At 37.8% G+C, this 21408-nt stretch overlaps 1 protein-coding gene across 1 annotated transcript; it reads left to right on the top strand.

Moving 5' to 3' along the window:
- Positions 1–4883: 4883 nt before the first annotated feature.
- LOC141637872 (uncharacterized) lies at positions 4884–20744 on the top strand. The gene is made up of 5 exons (XM_074447285.1): positions 4884–5559; positions 7335–7888; positions 8323–8992; positions 20390–20487; positions 20589–20744. The coding sequence occupies exons 1-5, from the start codon at positions 4884–4886 to the stop codon at positions 20742–20744; spliced, it is 2154 nt and encodes a 717-aa protein (XP_074303386.1).
- Positions 20745–21408: the final 664 nt, after the last annotated feature.

Genomic DNA, 21408 nt, shown 5'->3' with positions numbered 1-21408 from the left:
AATTAGCTACTCATACTGAAATTAAAGGCAACAATATTATTAAGGATTAAATCTACGGAATTCATGCTTAAAACGGTAAAATAAACAATTAACAAAAGATGGCAATTCGGCTTGGGAACTGATCTAGCAATTCGACAACTATGAACGAAAATGAAATAACAGAATAAAACCAGAGAGTACCGTGTGAATTGCGAAGGAAAAGAACAAACCCGAATGACAAAGCGAATTGAATTCAATACCGAAAGTAATCTCGAACCCTAATTATTTCTAAAGAACTCTATGTAAAACTTGGTAAATTTCTGAATAAAAACTGGATCCCTCTATCTGATGTTCTAGGTTACGTTATATAGAAAGTATACGTAACTTTTATTTCCAAAACCTAAACATAATGGGCTTCAAGTTCCTCGATCTTTTAATTCTCGTCTCAAGCAGCGTCTTGGTCGATCGACTGAAGTGACCGGTCGATCGACCGGATAGCAGTGTACAGTAGCTTCTGGAACCCGATAGTTGGTCGATCGACTGAAGGTAGTGGTCGATCGACTGCTTTAGCTGCTACTTGACTTCTATAATCTCGTGGATTTGTCTTTTGGGCCTTGAATTGCGCACCAAGCTCGTTCCTTAAGCGAATGCTTCACGTCAAAATGCAATGCAGGATACTCGGGGACGGATTTAGCTCGATTTCCGCTGGATTCTTCACATTTCTGCAATAATGTACAAAAATACGGAAGTAGACGGGAATAGGGAGAAATGTAGCATAAACTACATGAATGAGCTATGAAATGCGTGTAAAATGGGATGTAAAACATCATATAAATGACACGCATCACAATGCAACATCCAACATTTTAATCCTATCATGTGAGAATTAACGCTAAGTCGGTTAACACGTAATTTATCATGCAATTGGGTCAAAGTTGAGATTTAGGATCGATTACATGTGAAAACATACAAGTGATACAATAAAAGGAATACAATAAAGAAAATTACAATAATGAAAATTACAATAATTACAATGGGTTAAACGATTTATGTCAAAAATACTTTTAAAACGAATAATTTGAGAAAGAATAAATAAACAAATAAACGAACAGGAATTAGGCGATAATATGAATAATAGTTAATTAATATGTAAGCTAAAACTAGGTCAAAGCAAGACGGAGTTCGAGACAAATCAACCAGAACAAAGCAGCAGCAGCAGTGCGCCTCTGGAAGAGGTGCGGCGATTCTTGCCGCGTCCTGTTCCTTTGGCTCGATTCGGCGTGTGAAGCCGGAATTCCAAATCGTTAATGTTAATTGGTGATTTTAATGCTTGATTATGAATAATTGACTCGGATAAAAGTGATTAACAGATTATTTACATGTGATTAATGGTCATGAAAGCGATAAACATGGAACAAACGATTAATACGAATATTACGAATATTACAAGATTAAAAGGGATTAATTAGCAAATTAATGAACTAAACGAATTAATTAGGTTAAATATGATGGATTAATGATGAACTAATGATGAACAAACAGGTGAGAAATATATCAAAGGTCGAATTCCAGAAACTCAATATGAATGAATCGAATTTCTACAACCCGGTTTGACTTTAATGACGAAAACCCGCAAATATTGGTTATTTGGGATTTGAGTCGGGATTTAATGATGAATTATATGTTAATGATGATGAACAAATTACCACGTGAATGAAATAAGAACAAACAAAGACGAAAGAAAACAAAGAGACGAAACCAACAGAGGACGAAGGAAGAAGAAGAGAAGCAGGAACGGCGGCAATCTCAGGAAGAGGCGCAGCAAGTGCTGCGTCCTTTCCAAGAGGCGCAGCAGTTGCTGCGTCCCTTCTCGACGTTTGTCTCCTGTTAATCTGTAAAAAGGTTTTAAACAAAGGGTTTTAGAAATCGGTTTTAATTTTATTTTCGACATAAACCTTACAATATGATTACAACAATAAAGAACAATAAATAAAAGAGAGATTTACCCCCTCAGACTTACATGTTTGACGAAACGAGATGAACTAAGTTTACGATTAGTGATGCTCGACTCGAATGTAGACGAAAGTGCCCTCGTAAGAGGAAAAAGACTAAGATTGATTAAAGTTGATTATGGTGGAGTTGGTCAAATTGGTCGGTCATGCAAAACGAGGCTGGTACTCAGAAAGATCCGAGCTTACGTGGTCGAAAGTTCAAGCATGTATACGCCAAAAAGTAAGAACGTGGTCTAGAATGCAAAGGGAGAAGAGAAGGGCGGACACTCGCGTGAGAAATGTGTGAGACCGAAGGTCTCTATTTATACTAATCACACGGAGGAAGTAGGATTTTCGGAGAAACTTTGGAAGTGAATCTCGAAAAGATATGAAAAAGATACGAAAAATACGCAGAAAAGGATTTGGGAAGAGGCGCAGCAAGCACTGCATCTCTTGGAAGAGGCGCAGCACCTGATGCGTCCTTTCCCAAGTGGTTTCCTCCCGCGGAAGAAAGATTTCCGTGTTTAGTTTATGGAATAACGGAATAATTTGGTTTTCCTTAATATTTTGTGTGAATATTACGGGAAATTGTTTGCCAAAGATTAAAAGATTTATAAAATATGGAATAGAAATATCCGGAAACATTCCGACTCGGCATTTTAACGGTTATCAGAAAATGAAGACGGTTTTAGGCCCGGACTCCAAATGTACTCTAATTACTGCCAAAACGACCGTATCGGCACGTAAATGACAATTAAGAGGTAGACATAAATGTTTGAGCGATCACTTGATGATAAACTTACGAACTGTCACAAATTGTTCCGCGAACCAAACATGCGGCCCAATCATCACCGGGTGGTTGGCGGGAGGTGCAGAAATGAGGTATCTACAGAGCCCCCACTTTGACTGAGGCTTGGAGAAGGCGAAAGTCAAAGTATAGCCATCAGGTAAATCGAAGATTACAACTTGACGACTGTGGCGACGCGAGGCGGTTCAAGGGGTCTGAACCAAGGACCTATCGTCGGGAACCTTTTATTGTCTGTCGACTATCGGGGAGGGTCGTTTGAAGTCCATTAGACTACGTAAGGAGGCTCGCCAGCCATAAGAAGAGATCATACCTGAAATTCTTTGAAACTCCAGGGGAAAACAATACGTGATATTATGGGTATCAGACAAAAATGAAGAGAGAGAAAGTTAGAGAGAGAAAAATATAGAGAATTAGTTATCTTTTTGTTCAAGCAATGGCTAGATAAAAAAATCAACTAAAAATCATCAGAAATCTCCAATTTCCGTTCAAAAAAATTCACAAAACTCACAAAAACAAGTTGATTTTACTGTTCTTTCTAATAATAAAGGGAAATCGCATCATCGTCAATTACAGTTTTCATCTCAGGAGATGGAATTGGACCTAGAAGTTATACAAGAGGATGAAGAATTAGTTCAAGAGGAACCTGCAGAGGAAGGACCAGAACAACCAGCGGTGACGCCGTTGATTCAAATCACCAAGGAAGATGTTGCAGGTGAAATCAAGTTCTGGTCTACTTCCGTTGTATGCTACATCTTGGGCGCGAATCCACCGAGCTCTGTTCTCACGGATTTGTTAATAGGGTGTGGCAAGCTCAGGGGATTGATAAAATTTCTTTCCTGCCTAACGGTATATTTCTGGTTCGATTTAAATCTAAGGATCAACAACAATTTGTTCTTAATAATGGTCATTTAATCTTTGATAATAAGCCGGTAATTATCAAGGAATGGCATCCTGAGATGCAGTTGGTGAAGCATGAAGTTAAACGAATACCATTATGGATGAAATTGTATGACTTAGATGTGAAATTCTGGGGAATTGAGTGTCTTAAAAAGTTGTCCAGTGGAGTGGGTAAATTTATTAAATGTGATGAATCCACTTTCCATAAAAATTTCTTAGGCTTTGCTCGTATTATGGTTGAAGTTGACATTGATCAATCCTTCCCTACTGTGCTTAATTTCTTGGACGAAACTGGCAAATCTCAAACCATTAAGGTGGTATATGATTGGCTTCCTCTGTCATGTACTAAATGTAAGGGATTGGGCCATTTAGCTGAGAATTGCAGAAAGGGTGGAGGGACCAAACCAGTGGGTCAGAAAGTGTGGAGGCCTAAGGGTGTAGTGAAGAAGACTTCTGTGCAGGAACAAAAAAATGTTCCTGTTAAGAGGACTACTCAGAAGACCCATGTGGCAAAACCTGTGCAGAAAGCTCATTCTCAACCTGTGGTGGTTATGACCCCAGTATTGGTTCCTAGCACACCTGTGGTGGAGAGTTCCTTACCTAGACGGTTTATATCTAGGATTATGAGGAATGGGAATGGGGGAAAACGATTTACTCCTGGTGGTGTGTCCTTTATGGAGGCACTGTCTAATTCAATGCACAAGTCTAGAGTTGGGTTGCTGGAGTATAGGACTCTGGAGAAGGGTGAATCCAGTCAGGCAAGCTCTGAATATGGGTAGTTGTAGCATTTGGAATATTAGAGGATTGAATAACCCAAATAAACAACAAGAAATAAAGAGATTTTTACATTTAAATAAAGTGGGTTTATTTGGTTTGTTAGAAACTAAGATTAAGAGTAATAATTGGAATAAAGTTAGGGTTAACTTGTGTGATGACTGGTCCATTTGTACTAATTATAGCCTACATAAGGGGGGGGGGGAATTTGGCTCATTTGGGATCCTAGTTCTTTTGATGTTGAGGTGTATGACATTACTATCCAAAGTATTCATACTAAAGTGTTTGATAAAACAAGGAAGCAAACTTTATGGTTTACTGTAGTTTATGGTTTAAACAAGCAAGCTGAAAGGGAACCTTTACGGGCTAGCCTGAGATATTATCATGCTATTGTGAGAGGGCCTTGGATTGTAGGTGGTGATTTCAATGCAATCATGGCCAGTAATGAGAGAATTGGAGGGGCTCCTATAACCAATGCTGAGATGAGGCCCTTGGTACAGGTGGTTCATGACTATCAGTTGGAAGACCTAAGTGCTAAGGGTGCTTTCTATACTTGGACGAATAAGCATGAACATGGGACTAAGGTTTATAGTAGGCTGGATAGGATGTTGTTCAATGTGGATTGGATGGACTGCTTCCCTGATAGCTATGTGCATTTTCTCCCTGAAGGTCTAATTGACCATTGCCCTAGTCTTATTCATTTTGAGGGGGAGATACACAGAAGAGGCAATCCTTTTAAGTACTTCAACATGTGGTCCTTGGCACCTGACTATGATAATATTGTCAGGACTGGTTGGCATAGAGAGTGGAAGGGGACTCTTATGTTTAGAGTTGTACAAAAATTGAAAAGTTTGAAACCTGACCTCAAGAAGTTGAATAAGGAGCAATTTGGGGATATTGAAAACCTCACCCACATAGCTGAATTAGCTCTGAATCAGTTTCAAACTATGGTGGTGCAGGATCCTCTCAATGAAGAATTATGCTTGTCTGAGAAAGAATGTGCCACAGAGCTCACTGAATTGAGAAAAGCAAGGGATCAGTATTTGAGGCAAAAGACTAAGTGTGAGTGGATGGAACATGGAGATGATAATACTGCCTATTTCCATGCCTGTATCAAGAGAAGAAGGGCTAGGAATCACTACTACAAATCCAGGCAACTACAACGCCCCTTTAACAACGATTATTCACGAAAATCACAATAGACGTTGTAGAATGTATGGCGCGAATTTTACTAAAATCAATTACAACGGGTATGGTTATAAAAACCGTTGTTATTAGTTTTAACAACGGGTCACACATGCACAACCGTTGTTAATAATTTGGCGCAAAATTGGCGCAAAGTTAGTGAAAAGTAATCACAACGGGTGTTTTTACAACCGTTGTTAAAACATATTTCACAACGGTTTTTGTTTAATAACCGTTGTCAATACCTTCCATACTATAAACCACACAAATAGAAGTCTGCTGCAGCCACAAAACACAACCCTTAATACACAAACACAAACACAGCAGACAAACAAACACAAAACACACACTTTCTCTTTCTCTCTTTCTCTCTTTCTCATCGTCGCTTTATCTTCTCGCCGTCACTGTTGATTTCATCGTCTCTTACGTTCTGTATTTATCAGGTAAATCTCGCCGTCACTGTTAGTTTCATCGTCATTATTTTCTTTTTCTATTTATTTCTTTTGCATGTATGTGTTTTTATCGACCATTATGTTATTTGTTTAAGTATTGTTCGCATAATTAGTTAGTAAAACAATGAAGAAGCAAGATGAAGAAGCAAGATAAACATAATTAATATATATATATATATATATATTATATATATAAATACATACATAAATTAAAAAAAAAATTACATATATAAAAATGCAATTCTTATATTTTCATAGAGGATCTTATTCCGCTCTATCGTATCCGTCCTCTCCTCCTTGGCTATTTGGAGGTTCCGTTCGCATTGCTATATCGTCATATAGCCGCAATCGCTGCTGCTTTGTCAAGCCATCTTCTTTGGCGTGCTTCAATGCGGATCGAGCATCCGCAAGGTAGCTCCTGAAACTTTCCTCAATATGGAGGAACCGGCGGATGAAGTTATTGTTGTTCTCGATCATGGTAAGAGTCTTAAGGATGAAATCATTCATTTTGTTTGAGTTTTTGGAGTTTGTTTTGAAAGATTAAGTAGAGTTTGTTTTAGCAGTTAAATTAGGGTTTGGAGATGTATATATTGAGATAATGGAAATGTTAGTTGAGATAATGCAATGTATTTATACTAAGCAATGTGTGGGTTGAGTTGTTTTTTAATTAATATATATGTTAGGAAGTTGTGCCATAATCATCATCATTTCTCTCAATGCTGCTTCAAATCTTATTACTAACCCTTCTCATTCCATATTGTCCGTTCATATGCACAGTGATGTCAGTAATAATGCATGCATCGGAATTCTAACGGGCCGTAATTATGCATGCATCTAGTAATATCTAATTTAATTTTTTTTTTATTTTTTAAGAACAAACAACAACGGTTATTTATAAGCAACCCGTTGTCTTTAGTTATAACAACGGTTTTGTATATTAAAACCCGTTGTTATAACTTTCCCCCCAAAATTGAGTCACACTTTCCACAACGGGTTTTTATACATAAAACCGTTGTTAATAGTTTTAACAACGGTTTCCTTAAGAAAACCAACCGTTGTTAAAACCTTCTACAACGGACGCTTTAACAACGTCCGCTTTTTTATATAACAACGGTTTTTGACCGTTGTTATAGCCTGTATTTGTAGTAGTGAATAGGGTATTTCAAATAAAAGATATGGATAATAACTTGTGCACTAAACCTGAGGATATACAGGCTGCCTTTGAGGAGTAGTATAAAGTTCTCTTAGGCACGTCTAAGGAGGTTAGTAGCATTAATCAGAGGGTTGTTCGTGCTGGCCCTATTTTGACTAAGGAGCATTGTGATTTGCTGATTGCACCTATAACTGGTGAGGAGGTTAAAAATGCTATGTTTGGCATTCTAGGGACAAAAGCCCCTGGACCAGATGGGTATAGTAGTCAGTTTTTCAAGGATAATTGGGGGATTGTAGGGAATGATGTGATAGCTGTTGTACAAGGGGCTTTCCAATCTGGACAACTTCTGAAACAATGCAACAACACCATCATAACCTTGATTCCTAAGGTTGATTTGCCTGAGAATGTATTGCAGTTCAGGCCCATTGCCTACTACAATACAATCTATAAATGTCTGTCAAAGGTCTTGTGTGCTAGATTGGGTCAAATCCTGCCTGAAGTGATTAGTGCTTCCCAAAGTGCCTTTATTAAGGGCAGAGACATAGTTGGGAACATCCTTATATGTCAAGACTTGAACAAGCTTTATAACAGGAAGACCAGCTCACCTAGAATCATGATGAAACTTGATCTACAGAAAGCTTATGACTCTGTAGAATGAAGTTTTGTGAAGGAGATGATGATGGCTATGGAGTTTCCTAAGAAATTTACTCAAATTATTATGCAGTATATATCTACTCCTTCCTATTCATTGTCTTTAAATGGTGAAATGTTTGGATTCTTTAAAGGACAGAGGGGGCTAAGACAAGGGGACCCCCTCTCCCCCCTTATCTTTACTATGTGTCTTGAATATCTAAGCACAATCCTAAAGGTGGTTCAAAAGCATGAAAAGTTTAGGTTCCATCCCCTTTGCAGCAGGATATAATTGTCTCACCTTTGATTTGTTGATGATTTAATTTTGTTTTGCAAAGGGGAAAGAACTTCTATTGAGCTAATGCTGAGGGCATTTGATTATTTTTCCAAAGCAACTGGATTGGTCATGAATAAGAGCAAGTCAATCTATATTGTAATGGTATTGATGAGCAGCTGATCAAAGAGATTGAGGTGGCTTCTGGCATTAAGAGAGGAGTAGTCCCATTCAGATATCTAGGGGTCAATGTCTCCCTAAAAAGGTTGTATGTGATGGACTGCAATTGTCTAGTGGAAAAGGTGGTGGATAGAATAAGAAGTCTGGGTTCAAGAAAATTATCCTATGCAGGGAGGGTGATGTTGATCAAAGCTGTCCTGCAAACCTTGCATAGTTATTGGGCTCGAATCTTTATTCTACCAAAGACTGTTATAGGTAAGATTGAGGCTATCTGCAGAGCTTACCTTTGGCATGGCTCTGATCATAAGGAAAGCTCTGGTTTGGTGTCTTGGGAGAATATTTGCCAATCCAAAAAGCATGGTGGACTGGGGTTGAAAGACTTACATGTTTGGAACTTGGCTACCATTGGTAAATATGCTTGGTGGATAGCTCAGAAGGAAGATCATCTTTGGGTCAGGTGGGTGAATGCAGTTTATATTAAGAGCACTGGCTGGATGGAATATAAACCAAGAATGGGAAGCAGTTGGGCCTGGAGGAAAATATGCCAGGTTAAGGACACTATTAAAGATTACTTGTTTACAGGGGATGGGTTAGAGAAGTATAGCATACAGGAGAGTTATTTGAAGTTGAAACCAGATGGGATGCAGGTTCAGTCACTACAAAGAAAAGGTTCCATAGCGACGGAAAACTCCGTCGCAAATATGTCAATCCCGTCGCAAAAATAGAACTTGCGACGGAATTGCGACGGATTTAACCCGTTGCTTTATTTCGTCGCAAAATTTGGTTTTGCGACGGGAATTCCGTTGCAACTAAATATCCGCGACGGATCAAAGCGTCGCAGAAACCCGTCGCAAAAAAGGGATCTGCGACGGAAATTCCGTCGCCATCCACTGTTCATGGGAGGCCACGTGGACATAATGGTCAACCAAAAAGTCAATATCTGCGACGGAAAATCCGTCGCAGATCACTGTTCATACAGGCCACGTAGGCACTTAAGTCAACCAGAAAGTCAATATCTGCGACGGATTTTTCGTCGCAGATCACTGTTCATAAGGGACACGTGTCCCCAAAGTCAACCAGAAAGTCAACATTTGCGACGGATTTTCCGTCGCAAATTCCGTCGCAGGGCAGAATGAAGCAGGGGGTTTACAACGCTTTTCCAGCTCCCCCATTGCTTTGAAAGGAATTACATATACTCCCGGTTTCCTACAAACATACAGAAAATCCAGCAATTGACAAATTCACAACTCATTCAAGACGAGATTTCCAAACAAAGTCTTCGCATTAACTTAAAATAAAAGGTTTACAACCGTTTAGTATAATAATTGTTCAACAAAGAAAGCTAAATAAGTCCATAAACTAGGGGTAGGAGATCAACTAACAACTACTAATCAATACACGTGAGTAGGAGTAGGCCTAGCATTGTCGCCACCATCATCATTAAAGTCATTTATAGCTTGAGATACACCTCCGGGGTTACAAGTTTGAGTGGTAAAACCTTGTTGGCTCAAGAACTCCTCTATTGCCGCAAGCCTTTGAGATTGTTCGGCCTCGACTTGCTTTAGTCGCGCATTCTCTTTTGCGACTCTACCAACAAAACCCGGAGTATGAGGAGTAGAAAAGAGGTTACCAGTCGAGCGGCGGTGGTGCTCCCAAATTTGTGGTGCTGCATTTCCCGCGCCAAGTACTCTACCTTTCTTATCAAACCCTCCATGTTATTCAATATAAATTTCATCATCATCAATGTTCTCGACTTCTTGACTCTGAAGCTCAGTTTTCTTTGAGATGATTTTACCCTATATCAATAAAAAAACGAAAGATTAGATACCATCTACTAAATAATCATGATTGAAAAAATGAGCTAAAAATTAAATAATTATAGCAACTTACGAAGAGTTGACCAGTTTTTTTGGATAACCATCCTTTTGTTCTATGCTTCCTTGTCTTCTCCAACAACTGCAAAGCGGACGGAATATCTCCTTTCCCATCTTTATCAATCTACAATTTTGATACTTGTTAAATATAATTACTAACTTTAAATAAAGTTAAAGAAAAAAAAGGTAATAAATTAAAAAAGGAAGTGAAGAAATTAACATTGAGTCCATATATTGCAAAGTGCTTTTTCGACCCATTACGTGAGTAGCTAACGCCTTCCCTTTCTCGTCACTTCCCGATCTACGGTTGGCCGAATTCTGCTCCGATCTTCCCGTGAAACTAGGATCTTCAAGTGGTCTATTCTTCAATTGACGGTGCAAGTTAACACTAATCCAATCCGACTTTTCATGCTCTTCCTTATGATAAGCTCGATAAATCATTTGCCGTAAACGGGTCTTCATGGCATCTTCCCAAGCCTTCTTAACCCTTGCCTTGTCACGGGGATCGTAACTAACACGCCATCAAATAAACAATAAAGTTAGAAAATAAACTTTATTGTAAATAAATATAAAATAAATGAATAAAATACCTAATATTAAATTAAATGACAATTGCTAATACCTCAAACCAATTCCACCAATCCTTCTTTAGAGTAGATGACGCCGATTTCCAATTAGGAGCATGTTCTTTGTAGTTGCATCCAATAGTATCCGATATCAAGTTCACAACTTTTTCATCACCAACCTCGAAAAAAAGAATGAGAATATAATAAATATTTATATATATATATATATATATATATATATATATATATATATATATAATATATTATAAAAAAATAATTAATTACGAAAAAATAACATACTTACCAAACGCCTTCTTGCTCAAGAGAATCGAGAGGAATTTTGTCAATCTGCCGTATTTCTTCATTCTCGTTTCCCTGTCCTTGGTTTCCTGCATTACTATTACTACCATGTCTTCGTCTCCTCGACGCCATAGAAACCAACTAAATTCTTCAACATTGTTAGAAATCAAATAATAGCAACCAAATAACAAATTGGCAAAGTAAGAAATTGGCAAAGTAAGAAATCAAATAATAGCAACAAAAAAAGAAATTGGCAAAGTAAGAAATCATAGCTTCAAATAATAGCAACAAAATAAGAAATTGGCAAAGTAAGAAATCAAATAATCAAATAATAGCAACCAAATAAGAAATTGGCAAAGTAAGATTGAATGAAAACAAACTAGATTTCATTAAATTAAGCCATACGGCATCTACAACTAATAGTACCAACAAAGTAATAAGATTGAAAGAAAGGTGTGGACAACGCCCGCGGGAACTGCGTCCGCGGGATCCATACTAGGCATAATCGACTCGAGGTTCTTTCGAATCGAATTAAGACAAATTAGAGTCGCCACCAAGTTTTTTGGGAACTTGGAACCGTTCAAGTCAACTTTACACCTTTCGTCGAAAAGCATAAAGCCAATCGACTACGAGTGATTAAAGATAAAGACTTGTACCCTATATCACTCGATTTGAATGACTCTTGTAATCCAATGGTATTTAGACGGATCCACAAACCATAGATCTTGAGTAAGGGGTGAGGGTACGTGTTAGGAAGCCCATAAGGACACCTAACCCCGCCCGTCGATAACGGCCTCTACTAAGTCAAGTGTCGGATTTTAAACAAGATCATAGCTACTACTATATATGATATGCAAACATCGTTTTCAAAACTCTAACATGTGAAGTTTCTATGTCGATTTAGATGCAACTAAACTAACTTTGTCAAAGTTGTAATTTAGCATGTGGGTTGATTGATCTAACAACATATAAGCGAAACAAACAAGGCTTGATGGGAATGGGGGAGCCGTTGGGATCTACCCTATTACAACCCAGGCATTTCATGCCGACACAACGAGAAATTAAAGATACAACTCGATCTAAAATACAACGCTATACACACGACGCAATACACGGCCATTCGGCCTAGGAAACCGTGCACAAAGGGGTGACCCACGGCTTACATGACTCACGGCCTTGGGTCATTCCTTGTAATGCGTGCTTTCACTGAATCTCATCAAATTAGACATTGGGTCACACACCAAAGCATGCATTAGCATAAATCGGGCCATGTTGCTTTAAACAACATGCGATTTACTACGCTCTTACATGCATTAGGGCACAACCATCTAACCAAACAAGACTAAGGTTTTTGAAAGAGGTTTTGACTCGATAAGAGAAAACTAACTTGAAAATTACAACTCGATAACAAACGATAAATTACAAGCGACAAAACAAATAAAGAACGAACGTTGTAAAACAAACGAAACAAGAAAAAACCAAAGGACACGGCCAAGCCTCACGGCCTAAAGCCACGTCCAACCCTAGGTCCTAGGTCAGGTTCATTAGTTAGATCGATTGATTGCGAAACAAGTTCGAAAGCGGGCTAGAAAACAAGTTAGAAACGACGTTGATCGATTTGAAAAGATACCTTGCAAACGCGCATTCTACACGGCCTAAAGGGGTCCAATTAGGTCAAGTTCGCTAATTAACTTAACTCATCGAGTGTTAATAAGACGGTGCTAATCACGCACTCTTATACTAGCGAGAAATTAGGTGAAAGAGAGAGATGCATTCAATTAAGTTACAGAATCGTCAGTTAATTTTTAAAGCTATGTCGATGTACCCTAACGTGTCTAATTAGGTTATTAAATTGATCTAATGTCCTCTAATTAAGTCATATGTTAACAATCAGATGTCATACCAACATGTAAATGGTCCAGGGGTAGGTCGAATCACACGAGAGAAGAGAGGGGTCAAAAGCGAAGAACGAAGTCAAAAATCGTTTTATTAATGCCCTACCTTGAACACGAGGATATGTAAATGAGACGGGGGTGTACGACCGACTGATGTAGCGGTTTCTTTCCCATCTCAAGTCAACACGGGTGTTCATGGTGGTACTTTAACTCATACTCGGACTAAACTAGTTTCATAGTTAATTTAAACGATAAATAAAAACGATAAACGAAATAAAACGAAACAATAAAAAAAACAAACATAAAAAAACGAAATAAAAGGGAGAAAGAGGAGGATTTGATGCACCCTCAACCTACATGTATCGTTGACACCGTCTTGGGTCATAATCGATGGTAGATTTTATTTCGAGAGGCCGTCGTCGACGAAGAAACAAAGCAAACAACACGTTTTTATCGAATCTGGACAGCAACTTTCAAACAGCGATTTCTCTCTCGTTTCACGGTGAAAATTCGATTTAAAAGATATTTTGAAAACTAGAAAGAGAGTAGAACAGAGATATTAAAGCAACCCCTGCTCTTTTTGAGTTATTGGGCACGAAAAACGAGCACAAACAGAACTGGACAGACAGGAAAAAGCCGCGAAAACAGAGTGTATAACACTCTGTTTTTCGAGGGAATTCGTGTACTCTCAAGGGCAATTTGGCTCGTAAATCTTTGTCTAATGTTTAGATGGATGTTGTATGGTTAATTTGGAACAAGAAACTCGAATTTTGATGGATGTTTGAAGGAGGAACGAATTGTATTTCGAAGAGGACACACAAACTGTTCCAGTTTGCAAGTCGGTTTTGTGGAGGGTTTTTGAGAGGCAATTAGGGTTTGTTTCTGGGGTTTAAAGCTTGTGAGTGAAGGTAGGATGTATGGAGAACTTAGAGGAATGAATTTATGGTGAAGGGGTGGTATTTATAAGGAGTTAAAGTAGGGTAAAAGGGGGGAGAGGCAGACGGGCTCATTCACGCATAGCTGCTGTCCAGCAGCTTTTGTGAGGGTTTGAGAGGGTTTGTGAGGGGTTTTCTTGGGGTTTAAGGTAAGGTAATATGGGTAGGATACTAGGGTACGGGTTAGGGTTAATGGGCACGGGTTTTGGTAGTGTTTGGAGCGGGTTTTGGACTCGGGTTTGAGCTGCAAAACAGGGGGGGCTGCTTTGTGTATGCGGGGTGTTTGGGATGGGATTTGGGCCGTGGTTAAGGGGGTTCGAACTGGGGTGGATGGGTAGAGGCTTAGGTTGGTTAGTGTACTCGAGATTCGTGCCAATTCGTAAAGAAAACGGGCTTAAAAACCGAGCTATAATCGAGCTCCAAAACGCGTGTTCAAAACGAGTTTTTTTTTTTGTTTTTAAATCGATTTTTCAAATCGATTAACACATTAAAATAAATGATTTTTCAAATCAAAAATACTCATAAAATGATTTTTCAAATCAAATATTTATTTATTTTCAATAAAATAAACTTGAGAAAATAAATTCAAAATAAAATAAAATGAATTTACCTTAAAAAAGCCTTAATTTAAAAATCATTTAAATTAAAATACTCCGTCGACAACGCTCATTCTACATCGTAAAACGAACCCAAATAATGACAATGACGACTAATAAATACATGTGTCCTATCATCATCGGGTGTTTGTCGGGTTCTCTATAAATTCCAATATCGACGGATACGGGTATCTACAAAAGGGTACAAAACATCTACAACTAATATAAATCCTAGTCATCATCATCATCACTTAAATTAGTGTTTTCGTTGCTTTCAAAAAGCGATTCTAAAAAATCCTCATCATCATCTTCTTCTAAATACTTCTTCAAAGCCTCATCTCCTAACTCTTCCTCATCTTCCTCCTCTTGCATATCATCATTCTGTACTTGCATTTCATCTCCTTGCGTTTCTTCTTGTTCCTTCTCTACATTTTCATTCTCATCCTCTATTTCAATTATTGTCAATGTTGTATCACCATTATTAACATCTTCTTCAAAGATAGATTCATCAGTAGGAGCATCCACTTGTGATCTTGCCTTTATTTTAAATACTGCTGACCACTGATCTTTATCTCTTTTGATGTTTGGATAAGGAGCATAGCAAACTTGTTCCACTTGATATGCTAACACAAATGGGTCATATTTTGGAAATTTTTTGCTCCGATTAACATCCACAAGTTTATATTCCTTATGTACTTGCATTCCTCTTTCTGAGTTATCTATCCAATTACATTTGAATAAAATAACGTTGTAAGGGTTTTTCTCACCAAAGATAAGACAACTCAACAACTTCATTTAGGGTTCCATAGTAGTCGCTCCTTGATCGAACTCACACACACTCCATTGTTAATTGTAGACTTTTCCAAATCTTTCCCATCTATGAAAGCTCGAAATTTGTATCCATTGATGGAATAACGCTTCCATGTTCTTACTTTTTTTGAAGGTCCATTTGCTAAGGCAACTACAACTGGATCTTTTAAATTATTTACCTAGAATTAATGATAATGAACCAATTATTTACCAAATAATAATATAATTTAAATAAGCATTATAGAATATATATTATTTACTTACTTGACCTCTAAGCCATCAGAATTTTGTTTCAAATTTGTTCCAAATATCCTCGGCCATAGAAACCTCGGGATATTCTCTTTTGATGTAATCCTCAAACAACCTATTCAAAAATGCCGAATTAAGTTTTGAATTAATTTTTGCATGTTTTACTTGAAACAACGTTTAAAATTAAAAAATTTTTCACCTACCTTTCCATACGTTTCAACTCATCAGAATCACAATTAGATAAAACATAGAGGTGTGCACGTTCATATTCGTTATCTTCCAAAAATCTTTCATGACATTTTCCGTAAGTAGTGCCCTCATGATCTTGAAATAGCTCGGGCAAGGTAGAATACTTCGCCTTTTTCTGACCTATGTCAAGGTCTTTTGCCTTTGTGTCTATATGATCTTCAAAGTAAAAAGAACAAAAATTTGCTATTTCTTCAAGCAAATATGCGTTGCATAATGACCCTTGAACACGAGCTTTATTTCCAATTTTTTTTTTCAAATGATTCAAGAACCTACAAAAAAATTGGTTAAGAATGAATAAAATTAAGTAATAACCTTAAAAGGCTTCGTAAAAGATATTGATATTACCTCTCAAAAGGATACATCCACCTATATTGCACAGGACCACCCACTTTCACTTCATATGGCAAATGAATTGGCAGATGTTCCATTGAGTTAAAAAATGAAGGTGGAAGTATTTTTTCCAATTTGCAGATTATTTCGACAATATTTTTCTCGAGACTTGTTATTTTTTCAATTTGTACTGATGAAGTGCACAAGTCTCTGAAAAATTGACTAATCTCAGTTATGGCATTCCACTCATTTTTAGGGAGAAGGTGCCTTAAAGCAACCGGCGAAAACGCTCCATAAACACATGAGAGTCATGGCTTTTCAAGCCATGTAGCTTCAACTCATTCATATCGACACATCTTCTCAAATCAAGCATAGCCGTCCTAAAACTTTAAATTACATATCCAATCACACAACACTTTCTTCCTCTCTTTTTTCAAAACGATCAATCCACCTTTCGCGACCTTGAACAAAGTTGTAAGATGTCTTTTTGTGCATTTGGGTTCAAGGTTGTCTTGTCTTTTCTATCCATCACCGTGTGAATTAGTTGTTCGAAAAAATTTTCTCAATATGCATGACATCAAGGTTATGTCGAATTAGTAGTGTGCTCCAATATGGAAGCTCCCAAAAAATACTTTGTTTCCACCACCCAATTCGTTTCGCTTTAACCGTTCTCAATTCATGGTCCGATGCATCCACGATTTTTGGTAAATCTTTCACACATTCCCACACTTGTTCGCCCGATAACCTCGTTCCAAAGAACATCGTTCTCTATTCTTCCTTTTCGAAAGTGGACTTTATCCTTGCGAAAAGTATGATCAGTGTCTAAATATTATCTATGACAATCAAACCAACTCCATTTTCTGCTATGCTGAAGCCAAGTCGATTTAGTCTCTTTTTTCGTACAATATGGACATGCATTCTCACCAGCAGTTGACCAACCAGATAACATGCCATAAGCAGGAAAGTCGTTGATCGTCCATAAGAGTGCGACTCTTAAGTCGAAGTTTTGTTTCCTAGACACGTCATATGTAAACAATCCCGTGTCCCACAATTGCTTCAACTCGTGAATTAGAGGCTGTAAATAGACGTCAAGGTTTTGTTTGGGACTCTTTGGTCCAGGAATAATTAATGTTAAGTACATAAATTGTCTTTTCATGCATAGCCAGGGTGGTAAATTGTAAGGTGTAAGCATCACCGACCAGCATGAATAACAGTTCCCGAATGGCCCAAAAGCCGAGAAACCATCGGTGCAAAGTCCAAGTCTAACATTCCGAGGCTCAGATGCAAAAGAAGGATGAAGATGATCAAAATGTTTCCACGCCTCACTGTCACTTGGATGAGACATTGTCCCACTAACTCGGGGGTTTTCATAATGCCAACGCATTTGTTCCGCGAGGTTTTTTGTGGCATAAATTCGTTGCAAACGTGGCCCTATTGGGAAATAATTTAAGAAATTTTCGGGGACCCTTTTACCATTTGCATTCTTTGCACTTTTGTACCTAGCTCTACCACATTTTCTACACTTGTCGAGAAGAGCGTCGTCCATCCAAAAAAGCATACATCCATTAAAACATGCATCTATCTTTTCATGAGGAAGTTGAAGAGCTTTGAGAACATTTTTGGTTTCATAGAAGTTACACATCAAAATATGATCTTGAGGAAGAAGGTCTCCCATGAGTGACGTGAAACCATCTACACATTTATGGGCTAAGTTGTGTTCACATTTCGGAGCAACAAGCCTTGCAAATGATCGTAGCAATGAGAGTCGACATCCCTCGTAGACAGTTGCTCGACACGTTTTAACATTTGAAAAAAGGCTAATACATTGGGATTTGTAGATTCATCAACCACCTCGGCATTAAGAGCTTCTTCCCTAATTTGATCAATGCTATCGCGCAACGCATCCTCTACCATATCCCTATAAGGATTGTCAGAGGGCATTGCCATTTCCTCTTCCTCAACGGGGAATTTCTCTCCGTGACACACCCAATCATAATAGTTGTCACAAAAACCCTTTAGACCAAGGTGTTTTCGTACTTCTTGTTCAACTAAAAACTTTTTATTTTTGCACTTACTACATGGACACCTAATTTCTTTATTTCTAATGAATTCTTCTTGTTGCTTAACATAATCAATGAATTTATTAACCCCTATTACGAATTCCTTAATTTTTTATTGGCATCCAACCTTTCATACATCCAGTTTCGTTCTAATCTCTTCATTGCAAATCTACATATATATTAGTAAATAAAAATTATTAATAAAAATGGTAAGAGCATTCATAAACTTATCTTTGAATTTTTCATACAACAACAACAACAACAACAACAACAACAACAACAACAACAACAACAACAACAACAACAACCACAACCACAACCTGCAAAAAAATACTTTCAGTATTGGGGTCCTTATCTCTCCAACCTAAACCCATCTTTGAATCTTTCATACCATTAGTAAATACCCAATTTTTTTTCTTGATTGTAATGAGACAAAAATTCGGCAGCACTTCCTTACAGTTCTCCAAATACATTATTTAGAATGAATTCTCACTCTACATATGTATTCGGAGAACATTAAAGGAAATGTCAACCAAATTTTGTCTCATAACAATCAAGAAAAAAATTGAGTATTTACCACCTAAATGACATAAAAGATTCAAAGACAATCCAAAACGGGACTATTCAAGAATTACACCTAATGTGTAATCCCCCGAACGGTACTAGGTCAAAAATATATTAACAATCACAACACAAGCATAAGATGAATTAATATTTGTAAAAAAAATATACATGACACAAATGTACACAACTTATCAAAACAAACTTAATAATTACTAATAAATCTTATAAAACTAAGCAAAAGTAGAGTAAGCATCCTTAAATTGGTTTAAACATCATAAATTGTCTTTTAATTAAACTAAATCATTTTAATAATCCTAAACTTAATTAAATTAAGCATTATAAAATTGATTTAAACATCCTAAATTGGCTTTTAACTAAATTAAACTACCCTAATAATCCTAAACATTCTAAATTGGATATTAATTAAACTAATTTATTTTACCAATCCTAAACTTAATTAAACTAAGTATTATAAAATTGATTTAAACATCCTAAATTGGCTTTTAACTAAATTTCATTATCCTAATAATACTAAACATCCTAAATTGGCTTTCAACTAAACTAAACAATCCTAATAATACTAAACATCCTAAATTGGCTTTCAACTAAACTAAACAATCCTAATAATACTAAACATCCTAAATTGGCTTTCAACTAAACTAAACAATCCTAATAATACTAAGCATCCTAAACTAATTATAATTAATTTAAACAATAACCATAAACCCTAATTAATCAAAATAGTAAAATAAATTAAACAAACCTTAAATTAATTAAGAGATGGAGACAAGGGAGAAGAGCGACGGCGGCGGGAGCAAAGGGCGGCGGCGGCGAGGGAGCTCGGCGGCAGAAAAAAAAGGGAAAGGGGAAAGGAAAAAAGGGAAAGGGGAAAGGAGAAGAAAGGGGAAAAGGGAAAGGAGAAAGGAGAAATAGGAGGAGTGATTTGGGGAGTAGGGTGGTGGTGGGAGTGGTGGTGGTGAGATTGAGGGAGACGGAGTTTTGGGTGATTTGGGGTAAATAATTGAAGAGTGATAATGAAGAGGAGAGGAAGACGCTGCTGCCCGTATAAAGAAAGCCTGCGACGGACTTTCCGTCGCAAACATAAAATAATAATAAATCTTGCGACGGAATTTCCGTCGCAGACTTAAAATAATATTATTTTTCCAGCGTGTTAAGAGGTGTACAGCTGGACACTTAAAAATGTCGGCGACGGAAATTCCGTTGCACAAAAAATATTATTTTAATATAGCGACGGAATTTCCGTCGCAGAATTAATTATTATTTTATTATCGCGACGGAAATTCCGTCGCAGACCTTCCCGCCATGTCGAAAAATTTGGCGGTGCGGGAAAATAGGTTTTACAACGGAAAGTCCGTCGCAAGTCCGTCGTACAGTATGAGGTCCGTCGCAGTGTCCGTCGCAGGTTTAAATTTGCTACAGATTAATATTCCGTCGCAGTGTGTCCGTCGCATCGAAACGTTTTTTTTGTAGTGAGTGGTATCCTTGGATGTTGAATAGATGGATCCTACCTAAGCATTCTTTTATGTGTTGGCTCATAGCTCAGCAGAGATTGCTTACTCAGGACAGGCTCATTCGAATGAATATTACTCATAGTAACTGTTGTTTTCTGTGTGGCAGTCAAGCAGAGAGCCATCCTCATCTCTTCTTTGACTGTTTATATAGTAAGAAGTGCCTCCTACTGGTTGCTGACTGGTGTAAGATCAGTCTACCTGCGAGTAACTGTTTTCAATGGTTGGTTGAGTGGCGACAGCCTGCTGCGTGCAGGAAGAAGGTGACTGTAATGATATTGGCCTGCTTAATGTACTATGTATGGCAGATAAGAAACCTTAGCATATTGGATGGTTATGTATGGAGGCCTGAGGTACTAGTTACTAGGGTCAAACGTGATGTGCAAAGTAGACTCTACCATTGTGATGTTAGGAGTAAAAAAACAAATGTGATTAACTGGATTGAATACCTTAAAAAGCCTTGAGGTTGTCTTACTCAAGCTTTTTAGGTAGATGATTGTAATGTTGTAATGGGCATTGATTTTTATTAATGAGAAGCTTAACTTTCCCCCCCAAAAAAAAAACAATACGCGATATTGGGAGAAGACAGCAGGACACAGTCTGGAACTGCCGGGAGAAATCTGCTTGTGTTCAGCTTCAAACAAACTTTGGAATAGCTTGGGGTTGATGTTGATCTCCATGTCTCGAGAGAGAATGACTGTCGGTCGTGAACTCTCGCTGGGGGAACATAATCGGGAACTGGTCTCCATGTCTCGAGAGGGAATGTCTATCCGTGTACTCTCACTGGGGGAACATAATCGGGAACTGATCTCCATGTCTCGAGAGGGAATGTCTATTCGTGTACTCTTGCTGGGGGAACATAATCGGGAACTGATCTTCATGTCTCGAGAGGGAATGTCTATCCGTGTACTCTCGCTGGGGGAACAGAATAAAGGCGTGTCGAAACACCTGTCAAAGAATATTCGCTCGTTGTGACAAGCTAGGCCTTGGATAAAAATGAGGCGATAATTTGTTGTTGGCTTGGAAGAGGTGGATTCGGGCGAAGAATATACGTCAAACGGACCAAATATGCGATATAACATCAAGGAAGAGGCGCACCAAAGATGGGCCCACAAAATAATGAACTCA

This window comes from Silene latifolia, unplaced genomic scaffold, assembly GCF_048544455.1.
Source record: "Silene latifolia isolate original U9 population unplaced genomic scaffold, ASM4854445v1 scaffold_154, whole genome shotgun sequence".
In the NCBI taxonomy this organism is placed as follows: Eukaryota; Viridiplantae; Streptophyta; class Magnoliopsida; order Caryophyllales; family Caryophyllaceae; genus Silene; species Silene latifolia.
This window is presented reverse-complemented; position numbering and strand designations above follow the sequence as displayed.

Bases quoted from the DNA above. Each gene is read 5' to 3' on its own strand.
- LOC141637872 (XM_074447285.1), top strand. From the start codon at position 4,884: ATGGCCAGTAATGAGAGAATTGGAGGGGCTCCTATAACCAATGCTGAG. The intron at 5,560-7,334 runs GTATCAAGAGAA...AAGTTCTCTTAG, and splicing joins TACTGCCTATTTCCATGCCT to GCACGTCTAAGGAGGTTAGT. The intron at 7,889-8,322 runs GTAGAATGAAGT...ATTGATGAGCAG, and splicing joins TACAGAAAGCTTATGACTCT to CTGATCAAAGAGATTGAGGT.